This window comes from Denticeps clupeoides, chromosome 10 (assembly GCF_900700375.1).
Source record: "Denticeps clupeoides chromosome 10, fDenClu1.1, whole genome shotgun sequence".
In the NCBI taxonomy this organism is placed as follows: domain Eukaryota; kingdom Metazoa; phylum Chordata; class Actinopteri; order Clupeiformes; family Denticipitidae; genus Denticeps; species Denticeps clupeoides.
The window spans coordinates 8,580,536-8,607,453 of NC_041716.1; the positions used below are offsets into that span (position 1 = coordinate 8,580,536).

The window sequence follows — 26,918 nt, forward strand, 5'->3', positions numbered from 1 at the left end:
ATTATTAACCGTTCTGTGTCATTAATACACTGGAATTTTGTCTCTGTTGTATTTAATATAAATAGTGTCACATCAGTTCAACTTATGGAGACTAACATACTGATTTGCCAGAGAACCGTGAAGAGATTCCCGCAGCAGGACAATAAATGTCTCTGTGATCATGCAAGGCCCCATCTCTCCCTCCGGGTCGCCTCGGCTCCCTCTTGTTTGCCATTTCCCCAGGATATGAATACATAAACCAGATAGAGCGCTGAACATTAGCGCCCTGGCAGCTATTGTGTCCCCCTCCCAGTATATGTGCTCACTGAGATTTCCTGTTTTGGGCCGAGAGGCTCTTTGCGAGGAAATCTTTCAACGCCGCGTATTTCGGAGATGCCAAGCTCGTGAAGTACCCGGAAAACGTTGAGCAGAGCTGGGGGGACGAGAGACGAATTTGGCTCTGGATGAGGCATCTCTGTTTTTTACGTGGACATTTGTTTCTTTTTCTACTTGTCTTCTTCTTTTAGAGGTTATTTTTCACCTGTACTTATTCACCACTTCCCCCCAAAACACCCCCATAACACCAGATCTCTGGTTTCTGGAGTGTTTAGGTTTTTTAGATGTCTACTAATAATGATGTCTCTACTAATAAAGAGTCCTCACACTCACCACACAATTCTTTATAAACTGCATATTAAAGGATAAGGAAGCTACAGGCTTAAAAAATGAAATCCAAGAAAGCCTTGTTTCCAGAAATCATTGTAATTTTAACCCATTATATGGTATTATGATATGCACAGCTGTATGCACAAATTTAACCTACAACTAGTCCGTTTATATATGATCTAGCTGAAAAATCTATTAGCTAGCTATGGATTCTAAAAAGGAATTTCTGAACACAAGGCCTGAATGGCTTAAATGGACATTTTTATTGTTCACCCCCAGAACAAACTGAGTTTCACTCTTTGCTGCTCCTCTGATAAACACAGCTAATGCTGGAAGGCTCCTCTAACGCATAGATCATTTTGCACATGTGGGACTCGGCAGTCATTTACACTTCCTAAGATTGGCATGAGACACCTTTCCAAATATACAGGTGACATATTTTTCCTTCACTCCTAGCAGCGCGTCCATCACCGAGCCAAAGAGACCCACCCTGCTTAAAAGCCAAAAGCTGGATGCAAGAGAAGGAGAGAAGAATAGAGAGGCGGGGAGAAGATAGCAAGATAGTGAAAGATGGACGGGGAGAGGGGGAATTCCTGTTGTGTCCTGGGAAGCTGAATGTGCTGAACGAGAGGGGACACCTTATCACACTCCTGCTGAGTTTCCTGTCACTAGGGCTAAAGGAGAAAGAGACTATCATAGAACCACTATTTCTACTACTCATAATAATAATATTGCTGTTAATATTATTATTATTATTATTATTATTATTAGAACCATGGAACCATAGACAATGTACTGTACGTCAATTCAAGATGTTCAGAAAGCATCACCCTGTGACAAATCTAGAACATAAAGGACCAGTTCCAGTTGATTCCAATACTCATTTTTGTTTGTGCTGAGGAAAATCACTCAATATCTTCTTACATGGGAGCGTTCCAGAGGGGGTCACCGTAGATTGCCACATTTGCTCACAATTTCCCATGGAGTAACCAGCCCAACATGAACTCCAGCTGAAGTAGGTTACGAGCGCTCCACCCAAATACTGAGATGGCCCTGATAAGCCAGGGCAAATATGGCCAATTCTCCCTGTGAAAAGAACCCTGGTTGCAGGGGGTCGGGTTAACCCACCTCTATCGCCATTAGGGCCCTCCCTGAGGAGCAGCGCTGGGCCCTTCTCCCTGGGGGTTGATTGGTTGCGGATCGAAGCCTGGTCCCCCTCTGGGATCATATTCCCTGCCATTGTGCGTAGAGTAAAGTTCACATTCTCCCGTAGCGTTCACCCCTCCACTCTCCTGCTTTTATTCGCTTTTTCAATCTCTCTTTTCACTTTTGGCTCCCTTTCTGTAATTCTTTATTTATTGTCAGTTTTTGGACTTTGTTTATCGATTTCTCTGGAATTGCACTCCACACAGTTATTGGGTGGGTGAAACTTGAGAGGTCACTGGTGGTGGAGGGGGTCCTGCTAATGCTCCATTGTGGCAGGAATAATAGTTCCAGCCTCGAAATCGATATGAAGTTGTCCGCCTTTCTTTAACATGCTTTATATACCATCCGTCCATCCATCCATCGTCTGTCAGGCCCTTTCCTGAGGTGACACATGTGAGGACCTCACAGGAGAAGCTGGAGTCTCTCCAATGGAGGCATAGCAACAAAAAACTGGCCCAGGAGGATTGTGGAAATCACCATCAACGGTCCGCAGCGTTCCACCGCAGAGTGCAGTAAATAAAAAAATAAAAAAATACTGATGGAGTCAGATCCGGGAGCACCGGCTCGGGTTTTTACGCTCCCGCGTACACGTGCGGCTCAGCTACAGAGGTGTCGCTCTGACGTCAGGGGGACAAAAGTAAATAAATAAGCAACTTTTTTTTCTTCTTCTTCTTCTTCTTCTTCTCTCTCTCAGCTGCGCATTATCGGGGCGGCTATAAATCAGCAGAACACCTGGATCTGGAGTGTAAGCAGGCCTCTGCACTGGCTGCTACTCATTAGGCCCTCGGCAGACTCAAGGTGTTTGTGTGTGTGTGTGTGTGTGTGTGTGTGTGGACAGGAGCCCCTCCGTTCTGCCCCCTTCGCCCCTCTCCGCACAACCCAGACCTGAGCTGTTTCCCATCTGCTAATAAAACATGTACAATACCTGTACGTCCCTCTCCCCACGGGCCACGAACAAGTGCTCTCTGACTGGAACCCGCACAAAAAAAAAGATCACACTTCGTTTTTTTTTGTTTTTTTTTCCTTTCCTGGAGAAGGTGGATCATTTAGCTCCATGCCTGCTTAGTTTTCAGTGACTGTTTTCGCACATAAAATTAAGGCCTGGAATCCATCACTCCTGAGCGCTTAGCACATAAACTGCAGCCGGCGCGGTAGCACGCGTCGGGCCGGCTTCACGCCGCCGTCCACCGCTGCACGTGAACTTGTCGGCTTGGCCGTGCCGCGGTTACAGCTCGGCTGGGCTGTTTCACCGGACGGCTCTGCTTGTCCTGGTATGCAGGAGGGGAATCGGTTTATTGACCAATGTCAGTTATGATAAGTAGCAATATTACATCACAGGCCACAGCTGGTGGAAAAATTGGGACCACGTTGCGGGGGGGAATTGGGCAGCTTTACAATGTGAATTATGTGTATTATTGTATGTATGATGTGAACATGTACAGACCAACATGTTAACATGCATTTTTCAAAGTCAGACTTAACTCGGACCAGAATATGTGTAACATTTTCAATCACAGTGAACTGGCATGAATTTTCTTACCCGTAAAACTGGATCCCGCCGCCTCTGCCCTCTCACATTCGTCGGTAAGGAAGCGGGTGAGAGGGAGCAAGGTCACATCCGGAGAGTCTGAGAGCAAACCCTCTAATGAGTGTGATCTGTCTGAACTGTGATCTGTCTGTGATCCTGTTTTTTTTTTTTTTCCTCCTCCCCACCATGTGGTTTCGTGTTTTACTGCATATCGCTTTCTGAGGGATGAGAAATTAGAGCGGGCTTTAAAGTTTCGCCCTGAATGAAGAGCTCTGCTGGAGAGCGTTATTAATATTATAAAGTTTCCCCCCTTGAATCATCACGCTGCATTTCTAATCCAGCTTACAGGCTAATTGGCGTAGCTTTCTCTCGTTGCCAGGATTTCTGTAATGAATGTTGATCCGTTCACGTCTATATGCTCGTGGCATGATTCTTTTGTGCCAGTGGGGTTTAATTAGGCGCCGAGCACGTGACTCCGGTCCTGTGCGATATGTGAGGCGCGTTGGTGTGTGGAGTATCACTGTGTTGGAGATCATTGCAGGAGAAACGTCGTAAATTTGGCTGATGACCCGCTATACTGAAAACACGTACCTTCCGGTCATTAACTTCCATCCTGTCCACAGTGTAACACACACACACACACACACATACACACACACAGAAGGAGACCCATTTGCAATGGTAACCTGAGAGTCTGGCTTGCTATCCGTAAGGTGCCAGAGACAAAAATCACTTGCTTATCCCAGACATGTTCTGCCCTTTGACCCCTTAGTGTGTTAACAGCAACAGACTTGTGCTGCTACACACTTTTTAAATTTCACACTCACACACGGATCCACTGATGTGTGTTCACCAGCACAGGAAGAATAAACACACCCAGTGGAATCCTGAATTCTACATAACTACAGAAGAACTGAATAAAATGTTGGTACTCTGGTGATAAAAGTTGCATCGATGTGTGTTAAATTAAAATGAAATGTGTGCCCTCATGATCACACACATTCACATGCTTAGGTCCTGAGTGCAGACTCCAAAATTCCCCGTAGCTCATAAGGGACCATAATAAACACACACACATGTATGCAGAGACACACCCAGCTCTTCAGCAGCCAGGAGGAAATGGCCGGTTGCTCACATCCGCTCAGACGTTCCTATCAGCCCATCCATCCACAGGGAAAGCTCCAACGTGTCATGCAAACAATACACACATTCCTCACCTCACCCTGAGAACCGCGTCCCCGGGGGAACCCCCCCAGACAGGAGTGTGGGAGAATCTCCCCTCCACTCAAATCCAGCGCATGCTAATGTGCGTGCTACCTCCTCGCAGGTTTGTGGCGGCTGCCCTGAAATGTGCCTGCTTGTGTGTTTGGCAGGTGGTGGATGAGATGGGCAACGTGAAGTTCTGCATAGACTCGGGGCTGGAGGGCAGCGGCAGCTGGCTGAAGTACGTCCGTACCGCCCCCTCGTACGAGGACCAGAACCTCACTGTCTGCCACCTGAACGAAGACCAGGTACACCAGGTCTCTCTCTCTCTCTCTCTCTCTCTCTCTCTGTCTCTCTGCCAGATTTATAGGTGCCGTTCCCACTGCACAAAGAACCAAACCCTTTTTAGGTAGAAATTGGATCAGCATCATCCTGATTATTTACTGCAGAAAAGGTTCCGCTATGGTTGAAGATTTCACAATGTTAAAAACTTGAGTACCAAAATGGGAAATACGAAACAAAAGGGAAAGGAAACCTTGACAGCGTTTCTGTCATATCAATAAAAAGTCCTCAAACTGTCGCCTCCTTTTGTCGTAAAACCGCTTTGAAACGTCAGGTCGGGCTTTATGCCGGTGACAGGCCCTGCGCGGGCTCCATTAGGCCGACGTGAGCGAGGAGTGTCGCCACCCGTCTCCCTCCCACGCTGCCGAGGCTCTGGAGAGGACTGGCAGCACATGCGCCTGTCAGCTGCTACACGCCGAGGAGGCCGTTGCCCCGACGCCCGCGGACCCTCGCCATCAGCTGGCCCCGGGGCAGAAATTCCACTTCTAACGCAGTCGAAGTCTTCGGAAGGTGATCTATTTTACCGCCTGCCGGAGGCTCATTAAAAAAGAGGAGGCGGCCACATGAGCCGGCGCGTACGCAGGGCCCGTCTCCCCGCCGCGTCCCTCGGACAGGGCCCCTCTATTCTCCGCTAAACGGATGGGTGTCAGGAGGGCAGCGGTTGCCGTGCCCTTTGTTCCTCTCTGTCAGACAGGGGTCGGCCGGTGCGGCCATTCAGGGCTCCCCGAGACGGACACATGAAACATAAGCCGGACACGCAGCCGGAGAATGAGAGGGGGCCGCGGCGAGGCCTCCGAGATTGACAACCAACAATTGAGTTAAACTACCAAACCTAATCATTTCAAGCTTTTCACATCAATACACCGACACCTCGGAACATCAAGGGGGGACTATTAGTGCGTTTTCCCCACACACATATACACACACACACACACATTTATTTCTTTTAAATCATTGCTGCTTTTGTCAAGTTTTTTTTTTTTTTTTTTCAAATGCTGTGCCACTGACAACAGCGTTATCATTTATTTAGAAGCGCGCCACAATGCTAAAATGCATAATTCATCCGACATTGTACTTAGCTGTTACCTTTCAGCATGCACAATGCATGAGCGTATGGAAATAGCGACCCGCCCCGCACACCGCAGTTGCGCTTGTAACCTTTTAAAACACAACAAGATCATTTATTTACATGTTTACACCTCGCTTTTGCGCCGTTTTGGCCCGGCCCAAAAAGTACCTCGCAAATCATGCATAATGCATCCTGCCGAGGCCCGGCGCTGCATTTCGATATGACGTTGGCTCCTTAGCCTCCCAGTTAAATGGGAGTGTGCGCAATAATTGGCCAGACTGGGCCCTTTAATTATGCATACCTCGCATAAAGACGCGGGGTCGGGTGCTGGATGCCGCTCTTACGATGGGTTTAGGGCACTGGCACAGGTAACCCACGGCAACCGGGGCGAAACTTCAGCGCAGGAAACTTGTCCAACTTCTCCAACTCTGTGCTGTCGTCTCGCACCTGAAGAGCTGTCAGTACAGACCCCGGTTATCTAGTGAATCCGGACAGCTCTTCCTGCTCACGACGGCGGCCGGATACACACACACACACACAAACACACACACACACATTACCTCTTGGTTAGGGTCTGTTTTTAGAACGCATTGTCACTGCGCCCATTGTTCTGGACGCGGCGACAGTGAGTGGATGCGGAGGATTAAATGCAGGAGTCCTTCCAGGAAGCAGATGAATCACTTCGGCCCGTGAGAACGAGAAATCCCTGTAGACGAACGCGGGGGGGGATCAACACAATTATTATTATTTTTCAGCTTTTCATGTTCAAGCAAACAAACAAGCAGAGATGGAGTTCGTAAGCGTCTGTGCTGGCTGAGGGGCGTGTTGCGCAGCTGCCCGTCTTACCGCCCACTTTGTGTTTTTTTTGGTCAGGATTGGGCTTGTTTAATCTCAGTTTTATTGCATGAACATAGAGACACATAGATTAATTTATATACGTGTGTATATACGTACGTGTGTGTGTGTGTGTGGAAACAGTATCTGCTGCTGTTGTCGGTTGGATAGGGACAGTGGGGGATTATGCCTTGCGCTGGCAGTGACGGATGAAGCGGGTGACCCCGGCTCTCTCTGACGGAGTGAAGGGGTCAAGATGGCCCTCTCGCTGCTGTCACATCCTCAAAAGATTTACTGTAGACACGTCCGAGCAGCGACATAATAGATTGTTTCAAAAGAGCTCTTTTGATTCATTTGCATATAACTGAGGCTGCGTTTGAAAGACGAGCCTGGGAGATAACTGGGGCTCTCTTTTATATCTTTTTTTGTTTGATTGAATTGTTTTTATCTTAAAAATAAAACAACATTCATTATTGTTAAATTATGAACTGGCAAAATTATGAACTAATGGACTCATCGCATTGCTCAGTTTAATTAAACACAGCTGAATTTATTTTTGCTGTCATTCCTCAGGCTATTTTAATTCTTCAAAAATACAGACATATATAATCATATATTAATAAATTATCTATATTGGATATTTTTTCCCTTCTGAGATTTAAGTACATATACCGCATGAACACAAATAATTCATATTCTGATTTCGATATTATAATTTGGGATGTTTATGCAAAAATGTATTGAATACGTTCTATAAGTGTGCTATTATTGTATTGTTTTTTTTTTTTGTGGTTTTCTTGAGTCAACTTTTTTATATTTGATTATGCTTAAATTGTTTAAATAATTCTCAAGATTTTGTAACTTTAGTGGGAATAAAAGCCCACGCCACGTGGAAATGCGCGCCCATTCAGAAGAAGAGGTGAGAGGGACGCGTGGTGGGAACAGGGCGCGAACGGGTCCAGCTTCGGCGAATTTTGACGGCGACTTTTGCCGTCAATAATAGATGAATCTCGCGAGAGGAGAGGAGAGGAGAGGAGAGGAGTCGTGGGGAGGGGTCTGCGCGCGGACGTTTGGAGATAAGGAGGAGGAGGTGGAGGAGGAGGAGAGGGAGGAGGAGGAAGAGGAGGAGGAGGAGCGCCCAGGGCCGATAGGGGATCGCTAATGAGCGCGAGCCCGACTCATCAAAGACGCGCTGACCGGAGAGCGTGAGCGCGCGTGGCGGGGACCGGGTCGCCGCTGCTATGGGCTGCGTGGTGAACTCCGCCGGGACAGAAGTTCTGCTCGGGACCGCTCCCGTCGTGCAGCGCGGCCCGCGGACGGAGGACGCGAAGGTCAGAGCGCATCTTTGTGGCGTTAATAACGCGCTTTAGCGGATGCTCGTGTGCTTTTTGACCCGCGCCGGGCCGGTGGAAGTCCGGGGTGAAGTTGGCGCAGTTTGTACCTGGCTGACGGGACTGGTGGCCGGCGGGGGCGGAGCGCCCCCCTGCGGCCGCGGGGAGAGTCGGCGCCTCTGGCTTTTGACCGCGTTTCGCCGCTGCAACGCGCGGGGTTTTTATTGTTTTTATTGCGGGACTTTGAGCTGTGGATGGTGGTGATTTAAACGTGCGGTTTTATTCAAACGTATTCATTTGTATTTTACATTTTATTTATGTATTTGTTTTGTGCATGAATGATTTTGTCTCAGCGCTGGTACGATCTTATTCGTTTATATCTCTACGGAATTGTAAACACGGACAATATTCGCTTTTGCATTTTTAAGAATAATTTTATGGTGTTTTTCGAATCATGTATTTTTAAATACACATATTTATTTTTATCTTCGTTATTACAGCCTCGTCTAACAATTAAATTAAGGTTAAATTATTTTGTTTAAACCACTATTTAAATACGTGGCTGTATTTGATGCCGTGGGCCTATGCAAGAATTATATATAATATCTAAAATGAACGGGTTCAGGTAAAGCGATATGACGACACTTTTTTTTTTTTTTTTTAGCTTCCTCCGCGTGCTGCAAAATTTAAAAGGGATTTTAAATATTTGTGATATGTTATATGCATAAATTACTGATAAATGATCCACCCGTAAATTTGCATTTGCATGTTTTTCGATCATTTTAAGTCAATGTGTTTCTTTACCGAAACAATTTGAAAAGTTGCATGTACCGCCGTACAGCCATCACGTTTTTCGCATATATTTCAGTGGAAAAATAACGCGCTTATACACACATTATGGGTATAAACAGTCGATTCCCATGCAAATGTTAAATGGATAAAAGTGAACTTCATATTATGAAACAGGCTTTTTTGAAGTGCAAAAATACAATAAAAACAATTTGTTCAACTGCTTTATTGCTTATATCTGCACAGCTTCACTGTATGTTAAAGTGTAATAAACTTAACAGTTAATTTTCTTCATAGAAAATATTAAAAAGTGTGTATATATTCCTCACTCAAAGAGATATTTTTTAGATATCACTCAGAAATAAAAGAGATTAATGGATTAAAATTAAAAAATGAGTGGAGGTAAATGGAAGTGCAAATTATGTTTAAAGATAAATGATAATGGTAAAGGGGTCTTCAATGTCAAAGTGAACTTTGAACTCTGCAGGCAGATCCTTGATTTTTGGCAGCTTGAAATTGGAAGCCCCCAATCAATCAGTTGTTTATAGGCTGTCAGAGTGTATGCCAAATCTGAATGCTCTTTTGTAAGCTCACCTATCATAGTATTTGGTGACTTCAATAAGGATCAGCTCTTACAAGGAAGTAAGCCAATGTTTTTTGCATTTCAAAAAATTGATACAAACAGGTCATTAAAAAGTGCCACAACAGAGAAGGGAACTCTGTTGGCCCAATTTTTCTCAGCTGACTGGAAAATACATTGTGGCATCATGCAAACTTACTATAGCTATCACAACCCTGTCTACTGCACCATTGAATAACACAATTACATACAAACTAGCAATAGGTGCACTAGCAGACTTAATAGCTACTGAGGTTAATCAGATCACTTGGGAAGACATTTGGCCACGAGTAAATTAAGATGATCGTCGTTGATATTTACATTTAAATAACCAACCACTAGGGGGCGAACGTAAGCATAGCTGTGATACATGAGTGACAGCGCGCACCTGCAAAAAAAAAAAAAGTGTCCCTCATTTGGGATTGAAAACGTTGGCAACCCTAATATATATGTACACCATAGATACATACACTAGATGTTGCATTCAGCCTCTCAGCATGCGTCAATACCGGCGTCATACTTGCACGGGGTTCCAAGCTCACTCAATCACACTTCTCCGATCGAAAAGGCGCCACATATGGCTGTAATAACGAGTGAATGAAGAATCAATGCATAACATTTCGTAGATAAGATTTTATTTGATCATCTTGTATGTCACGAAATTTTGTGTTCGACAAATAACCTTATTCATGTTCCAGACCAGAGCATCTGTTCTCCCACCCCACCCCATAGTAAAGGCACAGCTTCTGTTCTGACACCCCTATATATTGCAGTTCATTGTCTGTAGTTTTTGACAAATCTATACAACATGCCTCTGTCTATAGTTCATCTTTCATATGAAATATTTTAAAAATGAAGTATTTTCATAGTTACCTGCCTTTGGTCATCTCTTAAGCCAGAAAATGTTGCCAGGTTGGATTTGAATATTGGCCAAAATCGTGCAGCCCTAATTCTGATAAGAACACAGGGGAAAAAGGAACAGCGCAAAATGACACTGTACTCATCTCTATTGTTACAAACATGCACAATAATACAACAAATCATCAGAAAAAAAAACAGAAAAAAGGAACAAAACCTAAATAAACTAAAAACAATAAGGATTGCCTTTGTTCTCTGCATTTTTGCTTCACATCACAACCCAGTCCTGGGGGAGCTGGTACTGAGCTACCTGCTAATACCTGCATTTGCAGCCTTATCAGGATGTTCATGCCACTTGACACTACTAATTGTAGGTCGCTCTTTAATGTACATCAGTTCAATTGTACAGACCTTGTATTTTTTTCAAGAAGGTCATGCATTACATACATTGCCTGTGGGAACACCGATACAAATTGTCCCATTCCAGGGACAAACTTGGGACAAGCTGCCACCAACAGTGCACCATAATCAGAATGGATAACATTGTAGATCGATTCCTACAGTCCCCAACCTGAATCTTCATGTCAGTACAATGGAATTTCACAACATAAATGTGTGCATTCATACACACGATACTGATAAATAGAGAAGTTCACCAAACCCTGTGTTCAGATGCATTACTATAACATTATAATTTGCACATAACGACCAATTACATATATAACTGAAAAAACACCCCCACTGGTAAATATTATTCATTTTTGCACATAGTTTTTGTAAAAGAAGCCATGCATACAGTGAGAGTTATATACAATATTTTTATGAAATTAATGAAGTAGATGTTCAATGGTATGTGCAGATAAAAGCTTGTTGTGCAAATACTCTGTGAAAAGAGGCATGCTGCTGTCGCATAAACACAATCAGCTGCATTGGACTATAAAAAAAAAATCATGTCATATTAAAGGCTTTGTATGGCGCTACACAGTGGAAAAATGATTGGGCACATGCACTATAATATAGTTAGAAAAAAAGGCGTCCCTCACGCCTAAGACCCGCAATGTAACTTGGACACTAACACACATTTATGTTTTTTTATGTATTTTTACATGCACGACACTGATTAACATTGTTGTCTTGTCTGTAAAGAGAGCGGTGCTGGTTGAGGAACCTTATAGAATGGTGTAAAAAAATGACTGAACTGGAAGAGTATTTCAGTATTTCATAAAGTGGTGTGAACGTACGATGACCATTGACAACATAAGAGTGATTCAAAAATAACCCCATGTTATGTCAAAAGGGAAAGTATAATATTCAAAAATTAAATAATGAGAAAGTGTAATATCATATTGCTTATAAAAGCACACACACACACACATCAAAAAGATTTGAATCCCTGAAAACTTCATGATTGTAGCTAAAAACTGTGGGAGAATGCGGTGAGAAAACGTGACGGAGAATAAGATATAATAAGAAATAAAAGATTTTAATATAGCCAAATATAGCACTTTATTGTTGTCCCAAATGGGCTTGTATTAAGATATTTTTCTTATTTCCTACAGATCTACTACAAAGCAATTCGGGATATTGAAGTAGGGGAGGAGTTGCTGGTTTATATGAAGGACGGTGTTCTACCGGAGGCGTCGATGGCACCAAACCTGGAAGGTAAGAGAAGCGTTGGGAAATACGATTACAGCCCGGAGCCTCCCTCAGCACCTTCAAAGGGACCGGGAGGCCATGTCTCATTTTATGCCAACACGAAATGCCATCGAGAAAAGACGCCTATGAAGCTGAGCAGCTGATCTGAACCTTAATGTCTCATATTGCATATTGCATTTTGGAATAAACAATTCCAATGATGTAACATGTAAGCAGTTTAGTCAGGGTAGAGCGGTTTCGCAGCCTGGGATGAGCGTGCTCGGTTGTCAGGTACACTGCTTTATTGTGCTGTCCTTGATTTGGGGGGGAACTAGGCTGGTACTGAGGAGGGTGAGATCGCATTATGACTTCATCCCTACTTCTCCTACTGTAAAGCACATGAAAGGAGCCCAGACGGCTCTTTGGAAGCCAAAGACATTTTGCAACACAGAATGTTTGCTCTGATAGACATTTACCCTCAGATCTCTGAGCCAAAATGCCAGATATAGCAGCGAGGGGAGTAGAAGTAGCCTGAGAATGAGAGCAGTGCAATGAGAGAGGGAGCTGCTGTTTGTGTGTGTGAGAGAGAGAGAGAGAGAGAGAGAGGGAGAGAGAGAGGGAGGGTTAGGCTTTTCACTCCTCCTCCCCGCGGCTTATCGGTGCTGGAATTTGGAGTGGGCTTGAGGAGTCTCCTGAGATCTCACCCATGCTCGCAGATTAGTCGCTAAACTGCACATAATTGTGTTCCCCCTACTTCTCCGAGAGGGCTATTAGTCTCTCATTTCTTTTTTTTTTTACTCTCCTCAGTCTCCTTGCATTCCTCCCAGTCCTGAGTAGGGCTGATGGGACAAAAAGATAATGTGGCAAAATCATTTCTCTTCTCCCTCACTCTCATTGGCCCTCAGCAGGCGGTCTTACCTCGCCGCATTCGGCCTCCTATCTTCTTAGCGGTCAGCCAGAACTGTAATTGCTGCTGACTTCTAAACACTCCTTTAGCTTCGCAGCATTTTCTGCCTCCGATTTTCTGAAAGTCGGGGGACTTACCATTACACCCTATCGCTCCTTCCTTCTTTCAGAGAAAAAAAAGAATCCTCCCCCAATCTCCCACATACAAACACCTTTTTTTTTTGTCGAACAGGGTCTAAGTGTTATAATGTATGTAGCAAAGCCTCAATACGTGTTTCATAAAATTTTTTGGCATTGTGTTACCCCACTTTATAAAGTGTGGGCTCCTTTTTTCTCAGTCTCATAAAAATAACTGGGCAACAGATTCGTTCTAAGTGTTGAACGGAACATTAGCGACTGCTGTTCTGTTGAAAGCTGCCACCGAGTCTGTGTGCAGCACGTCGAGGGTGACCTTTTTTTTTTTTTTTAAAACAGTCCAGCTGGGTGAATTGGGGACCCGGGCCAGGCTATGGCGGTCATTCAGACCATCTGACCGTCCGCGTCGAACCGCTTCTCCTGTAAAACCCACTGGCACCCGCTTCTAAAAAACATTTCTGCCTTTATTTTTCATTGGCTTGACCTCAGCGGTTATAAAATGTATTGGATGAAGCAAAAAGAGTTTCTGAACTGGCACCATTCCCTTCAGCTTAAGCCTTAGAATGTGTTAAGAGCATTTAATTAAGACTTGCATGACTTTTTAATTTGTGCCACATACAGCGATAAATGCAATTTTCTGATATGAACTTTGAATTTGTGCTTTTATGTTGTGCCTTGCAGATGAGCACATGTATCGCTGCGACGAGTGCGACGAGCTCTTCACTTCCAAGCTGGACCTGCGACAGCATCAGAAGTATTCATGCAGCAGCACAAACTCCATTTTTGACACGCTGAGCGAGGACTTCAAACAGGAGAAGGACGAGAGCGACGAGGCAGTCCATGAGTGTAAAGACTGTGAGAAGATCTTCCCCAATGAGTACAGGTGAGACAGGGACAAACCTCATCAGTTTTCAACAGCTATAAAATGGAGGCCTATATGTCTGGGGGGGGAGCTTTGTTGACCATTGATTGTGCATGGTCAGTTTTAGAGGAAATTACACAATGTTTAATCTGTGTGTGTGTGTGTGTGTGTGTGTGTGTGTGTGTGGTGTTTACTTCTCTGTCCTCAGTCTCGGGCAGCATATGATTGTTCATACAGAGGAGCGCGAGTATAAATGTGACCAATGTCCCAAGGCCTTCAACTGGAAATCCAATCTCATTCGCCATCAGATGTCACATGACAGCGGCAAGCGCTTTGAGTGTGAAAACTGTGATAAGGTGCATCACCCTTCCCTTTTTATGTTTCCATGGCAACATATGCTGGTTTCACTCTTACTGAAAAATCAATAAATGAATTATGACACATAGGTATAAAAGGTTTTCGACTATTGGTATTGTGGAATCAATATTTATGTTGTCAACATTTTATTTGCTGATATGTGCAAAATGGATTTAATGATGGATTTTTGATTCAATAAATGAGTAGGCTATTTATCATCCCTATGAATTTCCGAAATTAGGTCTATATCATAACTAAAGAGTTTCATAGTATAGCAATAACTGAAGTTGTTCTTAAGGCATATTGCCTAGTGCAAGTTCTATGAATGAATTAAGACAACTATAATATGACCTGTGACCTCAGGTCTATTTTACATTAAGTAAATATGAACATTTGTTTGTGTTTGTTTTGAATGTCCAGGTGTTCACAGACCCCAGTAACCTGCAGCGCCACATCCGCTCACAGCACGTTGGGGCGCGTGCCCACACATGCCCCGAATGTGGCAAGACCTTCGCCACCTCCTCTGGCCTCAAACAGCACAAGCACATTCACAGCAGTGTCAAACCGTTCATCTGTAAGTCTCAGGCATCTTCTCTAAGCCTCAGATATGATTTCCTGTGCCCAAAGGCCTCCCGTCTTTCTCCATCCCACGACAGGGACTGCTGTTGTTTTATAGGTCAGAGCAAATTCAATTCTAGCGCATTTCTAGAGCAATTCTAGAGCATTTTTTCCCCTTTGTTTTGCATTTTTTTTATTCTTCTTTTTCACATCCCCATCCTTATTCCTATTCTCATCCTTTCCCTCTTTTTTTTTAATTCTTCTTTTTTATGTCACTGTGTGTTTTCCTTTTGAGGGGCCATTATTCCTTTTCTATGGCACGGCCAGATTTGGCATGTAAAGGTAAATGTCTGAAGTAGCAGCTCTCCATTGATGGACACTGAAATGATGCCATCTTCCTCTCGTCCTATGCTTTCGCTTTTATTTACTTTTTTTTTATCTGCTCTCTGTGTGTATTCTTACATGTGTGGTGCATATGCATGTAGACAGATGTACATATGTGCAATATGCACAGCCGGTTTGAAATAATGCAGCTCTTCATTGATAAACTTTATAATCATTAATCTGCTAAATAATGTTTAATGGCAAATAACATCTTGCCAGCTGGGGATTTTGTTATGCTGCAGTGTTAGTGTTGAACAGTTAAGAAATTATATTTGTGATTTAATGCATTTTGCTTATTAATAATTGATTACTTGTTTGATAATGTGAAGGAATTAACCAGCAGTGTTGCTTTTTGTTTTCTGCACGGGCTGTGTTCTCCCAGGCGAAGTGTGTCACAAGTCCTACACACAGTTCTCCAACCTCTGCCGCCACAAGCGGATGCACGCCGACTGCCGCACGCAGATCAAATGCAAGGACTGCGGTCAGATGTTCAGCACTACCTCCTCCCTCAACAAGCACCGGCGCTTCTGTGAGGGCAAGAACCATTACGCCTCCGGGGGCATGTTCACTCCGGGCATCCCCATGAGCTCCAGCCCGATCATGGCAAAGGCCAAGTCCCATCATGGCCTCAATCACACCGGCCTGGGCTTTGGCGACTACTTCCCCTCCCGCCCTCACCATGCCGGGCTTCCCTTTTCTCCAACAGCCCCTGCTTTTCCCACCCTCCCTCATGGCTTTCCAGGGATCTTCCCTCCCTCGCTGTACCCTAGACCACCATTGTTACCCCCAAGCCCTCTGTTGAAAAGTCCCCTTAGCAACAGTCAGGATGGGAAGCTTCCCCGCAGCCCCCTGGATGCACCACCCCTGTCCCTGGTCACCTCAATAAGCAACAGCACATCCAACAGCAGAGCAGGCGGCCATGGCGAGGATCCTAAACGGGACTCCAAACTGGATCTGTCATTCCCTGACGGAAAGTCCAAGATGAAGGTGAGCGACATGTCAGACGGAAGTGACCTGGAGGATGTCAACACCACCAGTGGGACGGACTTGGACACCACCACAGGCACCGTGTCGGGCTCAGAGCTGGAGAGCGAGGCTGAGGAAAGTGAGCGAGAAAAGAGTCGCCGCAAGGTCCGAGAGGAGGAGGAAGAGAAGGGCAAACGTGATGATGTCAGCAGCGGCGGCTCTGTGTCCGTCTCCAGTTCGGTCAACGCGCCATGTGACCGCCCTTTCCTCTCCCAGCACTCCTTCTTCCCCCCACCAGACGAACAGGCCCTGCCCCCAACTGGTGCCACCACTGATTCCATCAAAGCCATCGCCTCTATTGCCGAGAAGTACTTTGGTCCCGGCTTCATGGGCCTGCAAGAGAAGAAAATGGGCTCGTTGCCGTACCATTCCATGTTCCCCTTCCAGTTTCTGCCCAACTTCCCACATTCCTTGTACCCGTTCACGGACAGGGCTCTCAACCCCAGCATGTTCTTCAAGGCTGAGCCCAAATCTCCCAGGGAGCACCTACAGAAGCTAGGGGCCAGCGGAGCCCCATCCTCTGGCTGCCTCGAGTCCCCCTTTGACCTCACCATCAAGCCCAAGGAGGTCAAGCAGGCCCCACCTCCCCCACCGGGCAAGCCGACCCCACCCAGGAGTACGCCGCTCCCCTCGGGTGAGGAGCAGCCCCTGGACCTCAGTATCGGCAGCCGGAGCAGGGCCAGCCACAACGGCTCTATGCCCAACACAGAACAGCGCAAAAACCATGTCTATGGAGGTGCTCTCAAACAAGCTAAGGAGGAGCACTCGGTCCTGCCCCAGCCTCAGACCCTTCACCAGCCACAGCTAGCCCCCCAACACACGGGCCTCCCCCAGGCCGCCCCTCCACAGCAGCAGACATCTCTGCATTACGCCAAGCCCTCACCGTTCTTCATGGACCCTATCTACAGGTATTTCAGCCCGAGTGGGTCTGTGAGGTCATCATGAGGTCACCACAAACTGCTGGTCCAGAGTCAGTTTTGGCCGTTGTGCAGTATCAGATATATTAAGGATCATTGTTTAGAAATCTGGTCTGGGAACAGTGACTGAACAGCTGTGGCTTTCACGGTGGCATACGTGTAATATAGCCACGTTGTCTATGACCTTTCACCTGCATATGTACGTAACCCTTGGTCTTGTTGTCCAGCAGGGTGGAAAAGAGGAAGCTGATCGACCCAGTCGGAGCTCTGAAGGACAAGTACCTGAGGCCCTCTCCTTTGCTCTTCCACCCACAAGTAAGATAATGAGAAAAGAACAAGCTTCTGTGAATAAGACTGTCTGATAAAATCCAATTTCACAAACTGTTCGTGCTGAAATCTAACATCTCCAGTACCGAACTCATTCTTTTTTATGGTCATCATCCTTACATACTTATTTGCTTAGCATCTTTCATCTAATCTTTCAGCTCAAAGTGCTTATAGCAAAATGTAAAAATAGTAACAAAATAAATAAAAAAACTATGTAATTAATTTAAAGACAGTATATTTTAAAAGTTAACTAATATGTTGTATATAGCAACCCACAGTGGAAAAATGTGCACGATGGCATAGACGCATTCACATCGATTTATCCTTCTGTGCACTTCTGAATATTTGTTACTCTGTTGCTTTATTAGCAATAGAGTAACAAATCGGTGTGAGTCGGTGATCTGATGTTCTGCATATTGCGTGGAGGACCTACGCTCGCATGCTGCCTGCCAAAGGCGAATTCATCGCCTCTGCTGTGTATTCCGAATGTGCCAGAAAAGAAAAGTTCAGCGCGCTCTCTCTCGGCTTTGAAAATAAACCCTCCCCCTGTGCCCCATTGTTTGCGCGCCATTTCGACCCATTCCCACCTTTGAGAAGTGATAACAATGATGAGAGCTTTATTAATGATGACCTTTCTTGAGTCGACGAGAGCGATCCCACACAGATCTCGGCACAGTCAAAATTAGTCGTGGCATTGTTTTGCCGGCGCTGCCATCACGAAGCCCGCTGCTAATAACTTCCTGTCATTTTTTTTCCTCTGGCTGGCTAGATAATGTCGGCGTGTCCATCAGGGCCTTCCTGTGTTTGTGTCCAGTAGAATGGACCCTCTTGTTGGGAACTGTTTTATCTGACCTGGAAATCTTGTTCTCTATCAATAGTGAGCCCCCCCCCCCCCCCCCCCCCCCCCCCCCTCCTTTCCAAGAACCCGTCTTCCCTGCTGCTGACCTCCTCCTGGTGCGCTCCTCCTGGTGCGCTCATTCACCCTGAATAGATATTTACACAGGTACCTCCAGAGACGAAGGTGACAATATCCCATTTTAAACGAATAGAAACGCTCCCCTATTCATGATCGGAACACAATGCAGGGTCCAAATCGGTCCGATGACGAATTAAGGTATGAAGAGCCAGACAATAATTTGAGACGGCGTGTCTGTCTCTCTGTCCCAGAGAATTCCAAAACACGGAAGGATGTAAGCTGTTATTGGCAATAAACAATGCAGCGACGCCTTTGTTCTGTGTGCGATCGCTGTGGTGCTATCAGCGAGGGGTATCTTAAACTATATTGTGCGCTTACCGGTTGCGTTGTGAAAGGCTCATTCAGGAGCTTCTCTCAGAGAGCGGAGCACTGGGAACAAAGTTGAGGTACGCTGTCCCCCGGGGGCAGCCCTGTAGCGGCTGTGAACGTGCCACAGGTCAGGGAGGTGACTCTAAACAGCACAATCGAGACCCGACCTTCTGATATACGGCTTCCTCCCCGCTTTCCGACCCCGGCTGTAACGATGCAATCGCAGTGCTGAGTTGACGGGGAGGGGGGACTCGTGCTGGCCTGTAGTATTGTGTTCGGCAAAGTATTCCAGCTCCGGTTAAACACTTCGCTCCCTGGAGTGTCCCAGCCATTCCAAGCACTTGACTTTTCCTCTTGGAAAGGCCACGGTTCTTCGGGTCCCAAAACACTAAGTGTGTTCTCTCCGACAGCAGAAGACATTAAAATGCATTGCAATGGTATTAATTCATATATCTTAGACTATGACTGACAGTCAGTTTGATACACTCTTAACTAGCATCCATAATATCTAAATATATTATGAATATACAAGGACTAAGAAAGTCCTTGTAATAGGCATATCGTGCTTTAGTGTTCGGTTGGGAAACCCTGTCTCTGCTCCCTCTGGCTCTGCAGGTGGCCGCTATGGAGAACATGACCGAGAAGCTGGAGAGCTTCGGAGCCCTCAAACTGGACGCGCCCAACTCCCTGCAGCACTCCACCCACCCGCTCTTCAACTTCCGCTCCCCGCCGCCCTCGCTTTCAGACGCCATACTGCGCAAAGGCAAAGAGCGCTACACCTGCAGGTTTGGACGCATGCCGGCCTACAGCTGGAGAGACTGGTGGCCATGTGACGCGGCTAATGTCCAGTTATTTCAATTTTCTATACAGATACAAACATCTAACTAACTACCACCCAGACATTTCTGTTGCAGTTACACATAAGATGGACCTCAATTATGTTTTTAAGCAGAGTTTATATAAAATTAAAGTCGATGACCAACTGCTTGCACATACACCACTTCCTCATTCTAGACCTCCTCCTGTCAATAAATCACACTCACATGTGTTATACAATTACTGTTGCCATATATCTGATTGTTTCAGGCCAAGATTGTCTAAAAATGAGCCAAAACGCATAAAACTGTAGAAATGATTAGCTAATTATTTAAATACTCAAAACATGAATTGAAAAAATACATATTTTCCAATTAAATGACATGGTACATTTGGTTTCACTTTCAGGTACTGTGGGAAAATCTTCCCCAGGTCGGCTAATCTTACCAGGCACTTACGAACACACACAGGGGAGCAACCGTACAGGTAAGCCTGCTTTTACACACACACACACACACGCACACACATACACATATGAGAAACTGCACAATCATCCAACACAAACATTTCATGTCGACGTAGAGACCTGCATACGTCCCGCCACGCGCTGGCTTGAGCGACGTGTTCGCATAAGTGAGAAACGTGTTTTACTCGGGCCTGGCAGGGCTTTCATCATACACAGATGCAAACACAAGGGCAGAGTTAGACAAAGGCTCACATTCTCTCACACACGAGACAAATTTGGAGAGAGGAGGAAAGAGAAGGAAGATTGATTTTGTCTGTGCAGATGTTCTCTAGGTGGGGAAGTAGTTCTGGACAATGTTGACTGGTAACGGCACCCCCGAGACCCACCGGCTCGTAGACACAGTTAATTATCATTGATTTGGCCGCTGACCAGCATCAGCCTGCCGCGCCAGCCAGGGCCGGTTTTGGCTGGCGGGCTTCAATTTCCCGGCCCGAGAGCGATGGGCTAATGACAGGGGTGACCCACACGCTGCAGTGGCCAGTGTCGGTGCCACGCCAAAACAGTCGCACTCGGCCTGTCCCGCACACACACGCTCAGAAATATGCAATTAGTAACCTCAATCATTTACAAGCAGATGTAGAGAGATTTCGCTGCATCTGTCCTTGTGCAATTTGCAAGGCTGTGATTCCAGGGAAATTACCCCAAATTTCTCAAACAACTCAACTACGGCATGTTAGGCAAGTTCACTTAAGGCAAAAAGTTTGACTTTTAATCCGTTACCATGAACCAAAGGATACGAGACGCTCACCGCTGCGGACGTAGCCCAGGGACCCTCCCGGGACCCAGGCACTGCTTGCTTGGCCCAGTCTGAACAAGCCTCTGATTAGCTCATTTAGAAACCATTTACCCTAACAAATCACAGACGTCATTTTCTCTGCCACTCTCAGGCCCAGACCGAGGTCTGCTTGAAAGAGGCTTCATGCTTCGCTGTAGTTATTTGGCCGCTCTAGATGCTATCGGCCGGCTCAGGCTGACCACTGAAAGACCCAGTTCAGATGGTTACAGTCGCTGCAACGCTGAAAAAGAACTGAGATGATGAAGCAATTTCAGGTCCCTGCAGACAGGCTAATAACAATAAACAAGAAAGAAAAGAGAAAAGGGGGCCAATTAAAAATAAATAAAGAAATAAATCCATTTCAAAATCGTCTTGGCACTTCACCAGTCTCCGTGAACCGTGATGCTCCCAGTCTGGAAATAAGGACGCTCACAGACACACACGCATAAAGCGGAACATGAAAAGAACCCGGAATCTTGATTCGGAGCACTTGACGACGAGTGATTTTCCCAAAGCAATTAGCGCTGAAAGCCAAGCCTGCTGTGGAGGGCCGGGGGCAGCGAGCGAGCTCCAGACGGAGCGGCCCACCCAACAAAGAGCGCAGTGTCGGGCCCAGGTCCTCACACAGCCCGGCCGCTGTTTATTTATCAGCGGGCTAAATGAATGTGCTTTCGGCTCGTTCTGGGAGCCCTGTCATCGGGAACAACCGTGCCACAGAAAGTGGCAGCAGGCACCACAGCTGGAGATCGACCCTGATGCCACCCCTCCACATTCACTCTATCCTTCGTTTTCAAGGAACCGTTTCATGTTTATGTTTCTGCCCTGTGCTACAGGGATTCATCAGACCATTGACTGGATTAACTTTGTTTAGTTCTGCAAAAATATGGACAGTCATATCTGTTTTTTCATGGAGAACCTTGAAATAGAGGCGTTAGTTCCGCTAAGCTATAAACTAGAGGGTCACAAAAAAAATCATATTCATTGCAATCGCATTATATACAATGCAGTTAATATACATGCAAAAAATATTGATAAAACCTTCATGGATAAATGTTTTGAATATTTTTTTTAAGGATTCAGTCTACTCGAGATAATTTAGAGTAAATTAAATGTTTCATAATTGAATGACCCACAAATCCAACACTAAATGGGGCAGTAGTGGCCTAGTGGTTAAGGAAGCGGCCCCGTAATCAGAAGGTTGCTGGTTCGAATCCCGATCTGCCAAGGTACCACTGAGGTGCCACTGAGCAAAGCACCGTCCCCACACACTGCTCCACGGGCGCCTGTCATGGCTGCCCACTGCTCACTCAGGTTAAATGCAGAGGACAAATTTCACTGTGTGCACTGTGTGCTGTGCTGCTGTGTATCACGTGTGACAATCACTTCACTTCTTCTTAGGGTAAATACCAATCAGACTGCAGTAGTCCACCTTAACCACATGGTGGTGCTGTTCCCACTCCCTGAGGCAGTCGGACGCTTCATTACGCTGCAGTAATGGCTTCTGTCAGTCATGTTGCTTGTTAATGGGTCTGGGATGCTGATGAAGCGTCTGAGATCCCTCAGTGTCTGACCTTATTCCCTGCACATCACAGGGAAGGCAAAACACACTGCGGTAGGCAGAGTGGAAGTCACTTGTCAGGAGCAGAATGACTCAGGGGACTCATTCTCTCTCTCTCTCCATCTCCCCATTCAGATGTAAATACTGTGATCGCTCCTTCAGTATTTCCTCAAACCTCCAGCGGCACGTGCGTAACATCCACAACAAGGAGAAGCCCTTCAAGTGTCACTTGTGCAACCGCTGCTTTGGCCAGCAGACCAATCTGGACCGTCACTTGAAGAAACACGAACACGAGAACATCCCCGGTACGTGCTCCTTCCCAACATCCATCTCTCCATTGCAGAAACACACCTTTTTCATTCATGGGTAATGAATGCGAGCTTTATGAGCATTAATACAATGTGGTGTGTAACACGTTCTCAATGAATTTAATCCATGTAAACAAACTATTAAGAGATCTTCTGTTTTATTTTGCAGTGAGTCAGCACTCTGGAATCCTTTCAAACATGGGAACAAACATTTCCTCTCCGACCTCAGAGCCCGACAATCATGCACTTTTAGATGAGAAGGAGGACTCGTATTTCTCTGAAATTAGGAACTTCATTTCCAACAGCGAGCTGAACCAGGCATCCAGCTCCACTGATAAAAGGTACTGAGCTCCCAGAATTTTGCAGTGCAATGTTCACACATCCAGCTGTCCCAGTAAAGAGCCCATCACAACTTTTACATTTACAGCTTTTACCAGACCTTATCCACAGCAAGTGTCTCCCTGGAGACACTCAGGGTCAAGTCCCATGCTCAGAGACACAATAATAGGTAGTGAGGTTAGAACCTGTGACGACCAGCCTGCTACCTCCACCTCCCTACAGTCGTACACGACAACAAACTGAGGATAACTGTAGCCAGACCCCCGCTGAGGGAAAAACGGCAAAGAAAAGCACTGTCAAGCAAGCACTGTCACTGCTCTAACTGGGCTGTGGGTGTGTGTGGCCTGTGGGGGAATGATGCTCTGTCGTTCTGAATAAGCACGTAGACAGATGTTCGGATCCCTGCTCGGACGTGTAATGGTCCTTCTCGATTTCACTCAGCATCTCGCCGTGGCAGCCGGGCCCGATCTTGTCGTCAGCGCGGGCGCATGAAAGATTTCTGGGTAATTTAGCAGCCGACCGGGACCCCTCCGTCCCCGCCTTCACCCACCTACCATCTGGGATCAATAGTCCCCCCTGGTCTAGATGGAGCGAGCCAGGCATTTAAATATCTGTCATTTAGATAAGTGCTCTGTTTTCTGTCCATACCGAAAACTCCCCGTTTTTGCTCGCTATCTCCTATAAATAGATCCCAGAATCACCCCGCAATTGTTTATAAACATACGCACACACACACACACACACACACACACACAGGTTGTCTTCATCCTCGGTGAGTCGGCATGGCCGTCTGGTAAATAGAAGTGAAGGGGAACAGACGTTATCTGTACCAGGAACTGGCTGAGTGGCTCTGGTTGGATCCAGTTCTGGCGGCGCCTGGTCCCTGACAGCCACGCGAGGCTCTCCGGAGACTAGACAGGGGCCCGCGCTGGCAAAGAAGGCCCTTGGGGAGCTCTGCTGGGCTCATGTATTTATCTGCGAGATACACTGATGGAGCCCCCGCCTCCCCACTAACACAAACACGGCGCTGACGTGTTTAGACTAAATGACAAAATGCAGGTCTGTGTCAGGACAGGACCGCTTGTCTCCACACGCACACTTTTGTCTTTCTTTCTCTTTAAAACGGCCCTTCTCTCATGCGAGAGGCAATTTGATTATGTGATATTTAATCTAGATTGAAAGCTAAAAAAAACCACATCATGTTCTTTTAAACAAAACTGCCCCCTTTTCCACTGCGCCATTATTCTACACCTTTTTCGAAGACCCCACCCCGCCCCAGAGCTCAGGACTACATGCCGTCTGTGATAAATAGCTCGGAGAATGGTTTCAGTGGGGCGGCCCATGCCAACTTTGCACAGAGCACAGGAAATGACATCATAAATCCCCCAAGAACGTGGCTGGCGAGAAGCTGGAAAATGTGAAGGCTGAGGCTGGGTTACAGAGCAACATGAGACCCCCTGCCCCTCTGACCCATTTACTAAAGACCAACCACGATAATTAGGTCTGACCCATTAACATTGCCACAGGATCGGCCTGTTAATCACAAGGCTATTTTTAGAGCAAATGATTCCTCTGCTCGACTGAGGGATAGAGGGTGTGTCTGCCAATATTTATAATATTCTGGCAGGATGATGTATCATGTTTTATAAAAATACAGAGTAAGACACAAAAGGCATCTCAGGTTCCTGTCTAGTAGTCATATAATCTTCTTTTTTCCCCTTAACTGTCTTAATGATTGCTTCGTTTGTGTTGGGTGGGCCTGTTCCTTAATGGCTAGAAAATGGAAAATAATGTGAAGAGAAATTCTAGGCCTCTTTCCTGCACTAGTAGCTAGTTGAATTTTTGCATCCTAATGGTTTTTATAAGTGAAAATATGTGTGAGGACCGATATGCATCTCCTTAATGTCTACATAAACTGTAGTCAGGCTCAAGGGTTTCAGGTCCAGTCAAGACTTCTTACAATCAGTTTGTTGTAGTTTGTTCTAGAATCAGTTTACCTGGTGAGTGTAATACTAGTAGTGTCCCCAACTTGACGACAAGGCACCATTCAGCCATGTTGTACATCATCTCAGATGTTCCCAAATACAAATCAGATTTAGGTTTTTGTTTTTTTTTATTTTTATTTCATCCAGTAATCTCCTCATTACAATTTTACCAAATTTGAATTGACCCTGTGTATGAAATGTGCTTTGCCTTGTAGTTTAATCTGTATAATGCAATGCAGACAGGTAATTAACCCTTGCATGTGGTTGCAGGTCAGAGGTCGGGGAGGAGGAGCGAGCTCCGAGCCACTCCCTGTCTGGGTCCAAGCTGAGCGTAGGGGCACTGGAAGAGGAAGAGGAGGATGTGGAAGGGGACGACGAAGATGAGGAGGAGGGCAGTCTGACGGAGAAGTCTCAGGACGAGACGGCCTCTCCTGCACCCATGGGTCAGGGCCCCTACGATGATGAAGAGGAGGCTACTCCACTGTCCATGAGCTATGATCACACCCGCAGGTAACACACACACAAGCATGAATGTACACTGATACACAACACACACGTTTACTTTTCATGATGACGTTTTAATTTGATAAGGTGAATCCTTTTATAAAGATCTATGAATCAGGGACACGTACACTGGTAACCCTCATACATGACACACAGTGTCCATCTCTACCTCCTCTGCCTTCATCTGCATCTGCTGTCATCGGTTCCTGTCATCTTCCCTCCCTCCCTCCCTCACTCTGTTTGTCTGAAGGCGCCACTAACAACTCTGCTGAAACGATGGCGGTTTCGTGTGTGTGATGCTGTAAGGAGCAGGAGTGTGTAGAGTGGCTCTGGTGTTTGGTGTCAGGGAGGGTCGTCAGGTCGAGTTAGGGCAATTTGATGTGTTCATCTCACCCCTCCCATTCCATGCTGCTGTGCATGCTGGGTGCCTGCTGTGTGTACACTGCAGGTATGTGTGTGTGTGTAGATAATCAGCCAGCTAACAGAGGGTCCCCTCCATGCCCCGTACCCCCCCTCCTCTGCCCCGGCGCAGGTGTATAGAGGAGGACGCTGGCCTCCTCGACCTGGAGCCCATCCCCGGCTTCACCAAGGGCCTGGAGCTCCATAAGGCCACGGAGGAGCCCTTTGACGTTAAAGACATTTTTAACTCGTCCTTAGAGTCGGAGGCGTTGAAAGAGTCACTTTTCAGGCAGGCTAAAACCCAGGTATGTGCATTACCAAGAGCAGGAGGCAGAGAGGCGCACAGAGCAGTGAGACACTCACCAGAGAGCCACTGGCATTGCAGTTATTTAGCGGCAGTAAAAAATACATCTCTTGCTTCTTAATTCTTTTGGTGGACTAAAGCTTACTTGCTTACTAACTCACTCAGAGTCTGAACTCTCCTCTGCTCTTTAAGCCTCTTCACTGTCTTCTTGCTGCCTTGGGAAAAATAACAATCACTTCTTTATTTAAAATTAAGAATTAAGTAGGATCAGCAGGTCCCAATAAATACCACATACTGTAATATTCTAGTCATTTGTTTGAAGTAAATTACATTTATTTTTTAAAGTTTCACTGAGAAATAAGATTTAAAATTAGGTGAACATGAAAAAATCTATAATTTCCCCTTTTTGAAAGTACTACTAGAATTAAGAACTAATTAACAATAAATTAACAATTGTGCCTGACACTGCATTATAATCTAAAACTGTTCCACTGGTTTGGGCTATTAAGTACTGCTTTTAAATACTTTATAGCATTTATTATAATGAACAACCAATTATATTGAGATAATTAGTTGTTTATTGGGGCC

General features: G+C 45.8%; 1 protein-coding gene across 8 annotated transcripts in view; it reads left to right on the forward strand.

The window, feature by feature from the left end:
• Positions 1 to 26,918, forward strand: part of prdm16 (PR domain containing 16) — a 164,769-nt gene that overhangs the window by 134,547 nt on the left and 3,304 nt on the right. Inside the window, exons 4-16 of one of the 8 annotated variants that reach the window (XM_028993327.1) lie at positions 4,753 to 4,899; positions 11,984 to 12,086; positions 13,782 to 13,983; positions 14,171 to 14,318; positions 14,740 to 14,995; positions 15,644 to 17,195; positions 17,432 to 17,519; positions 19,432 to 19,601; positions 20,041 to 20,118; positions 22,627 to 22,796; positions 22,969 to 23,140; positions 25,394 to 25,633; positions 26,160 to 26,331. In XM_028993327.1, the coding sequence (XP_028849160.1) occupies positions 4,753 to 4,899; positions 11,984 to 12,086; positions 13,782 to 13,983; positions 14,171 to 14,318; positions 14,740 to 14,995; positions 15,644 to 17,195; positions 17,432 to 17,519; positions 19,432 to 19,601; positions 20,041 to 20,118; positions 22,627 to 22,796; positions 22,969 to 23,140; positions 25,394 to 25,633; positions 26,160 to 26,331 (3,498 nt within the window). Of the gene's footprint in view, positions 1 to 4,752; positions 4,900 to 8,027; positions 8,159 to 11,983; positions 12,087 to 13,781; positions 13,984 to 14,170; positions 14,319 to 14,739; positions 14,996 to 15,643; positions 17,196 to 17,431; positions 17,520 to 19,431; positions 19,602 to 20,040; positions 20,119 to 22,626; positions 22,797 to 22,968; positions 23,141 to 25,393; positions 25,634 to 26,159; positions 26,332 to 26,918 lie in introns of those variants that run through there. The other 7 variants (XM_028993328.1, XM_028993330.1, XM_028993334.1 and 4 more) reach the window with 7 other exon arrangements.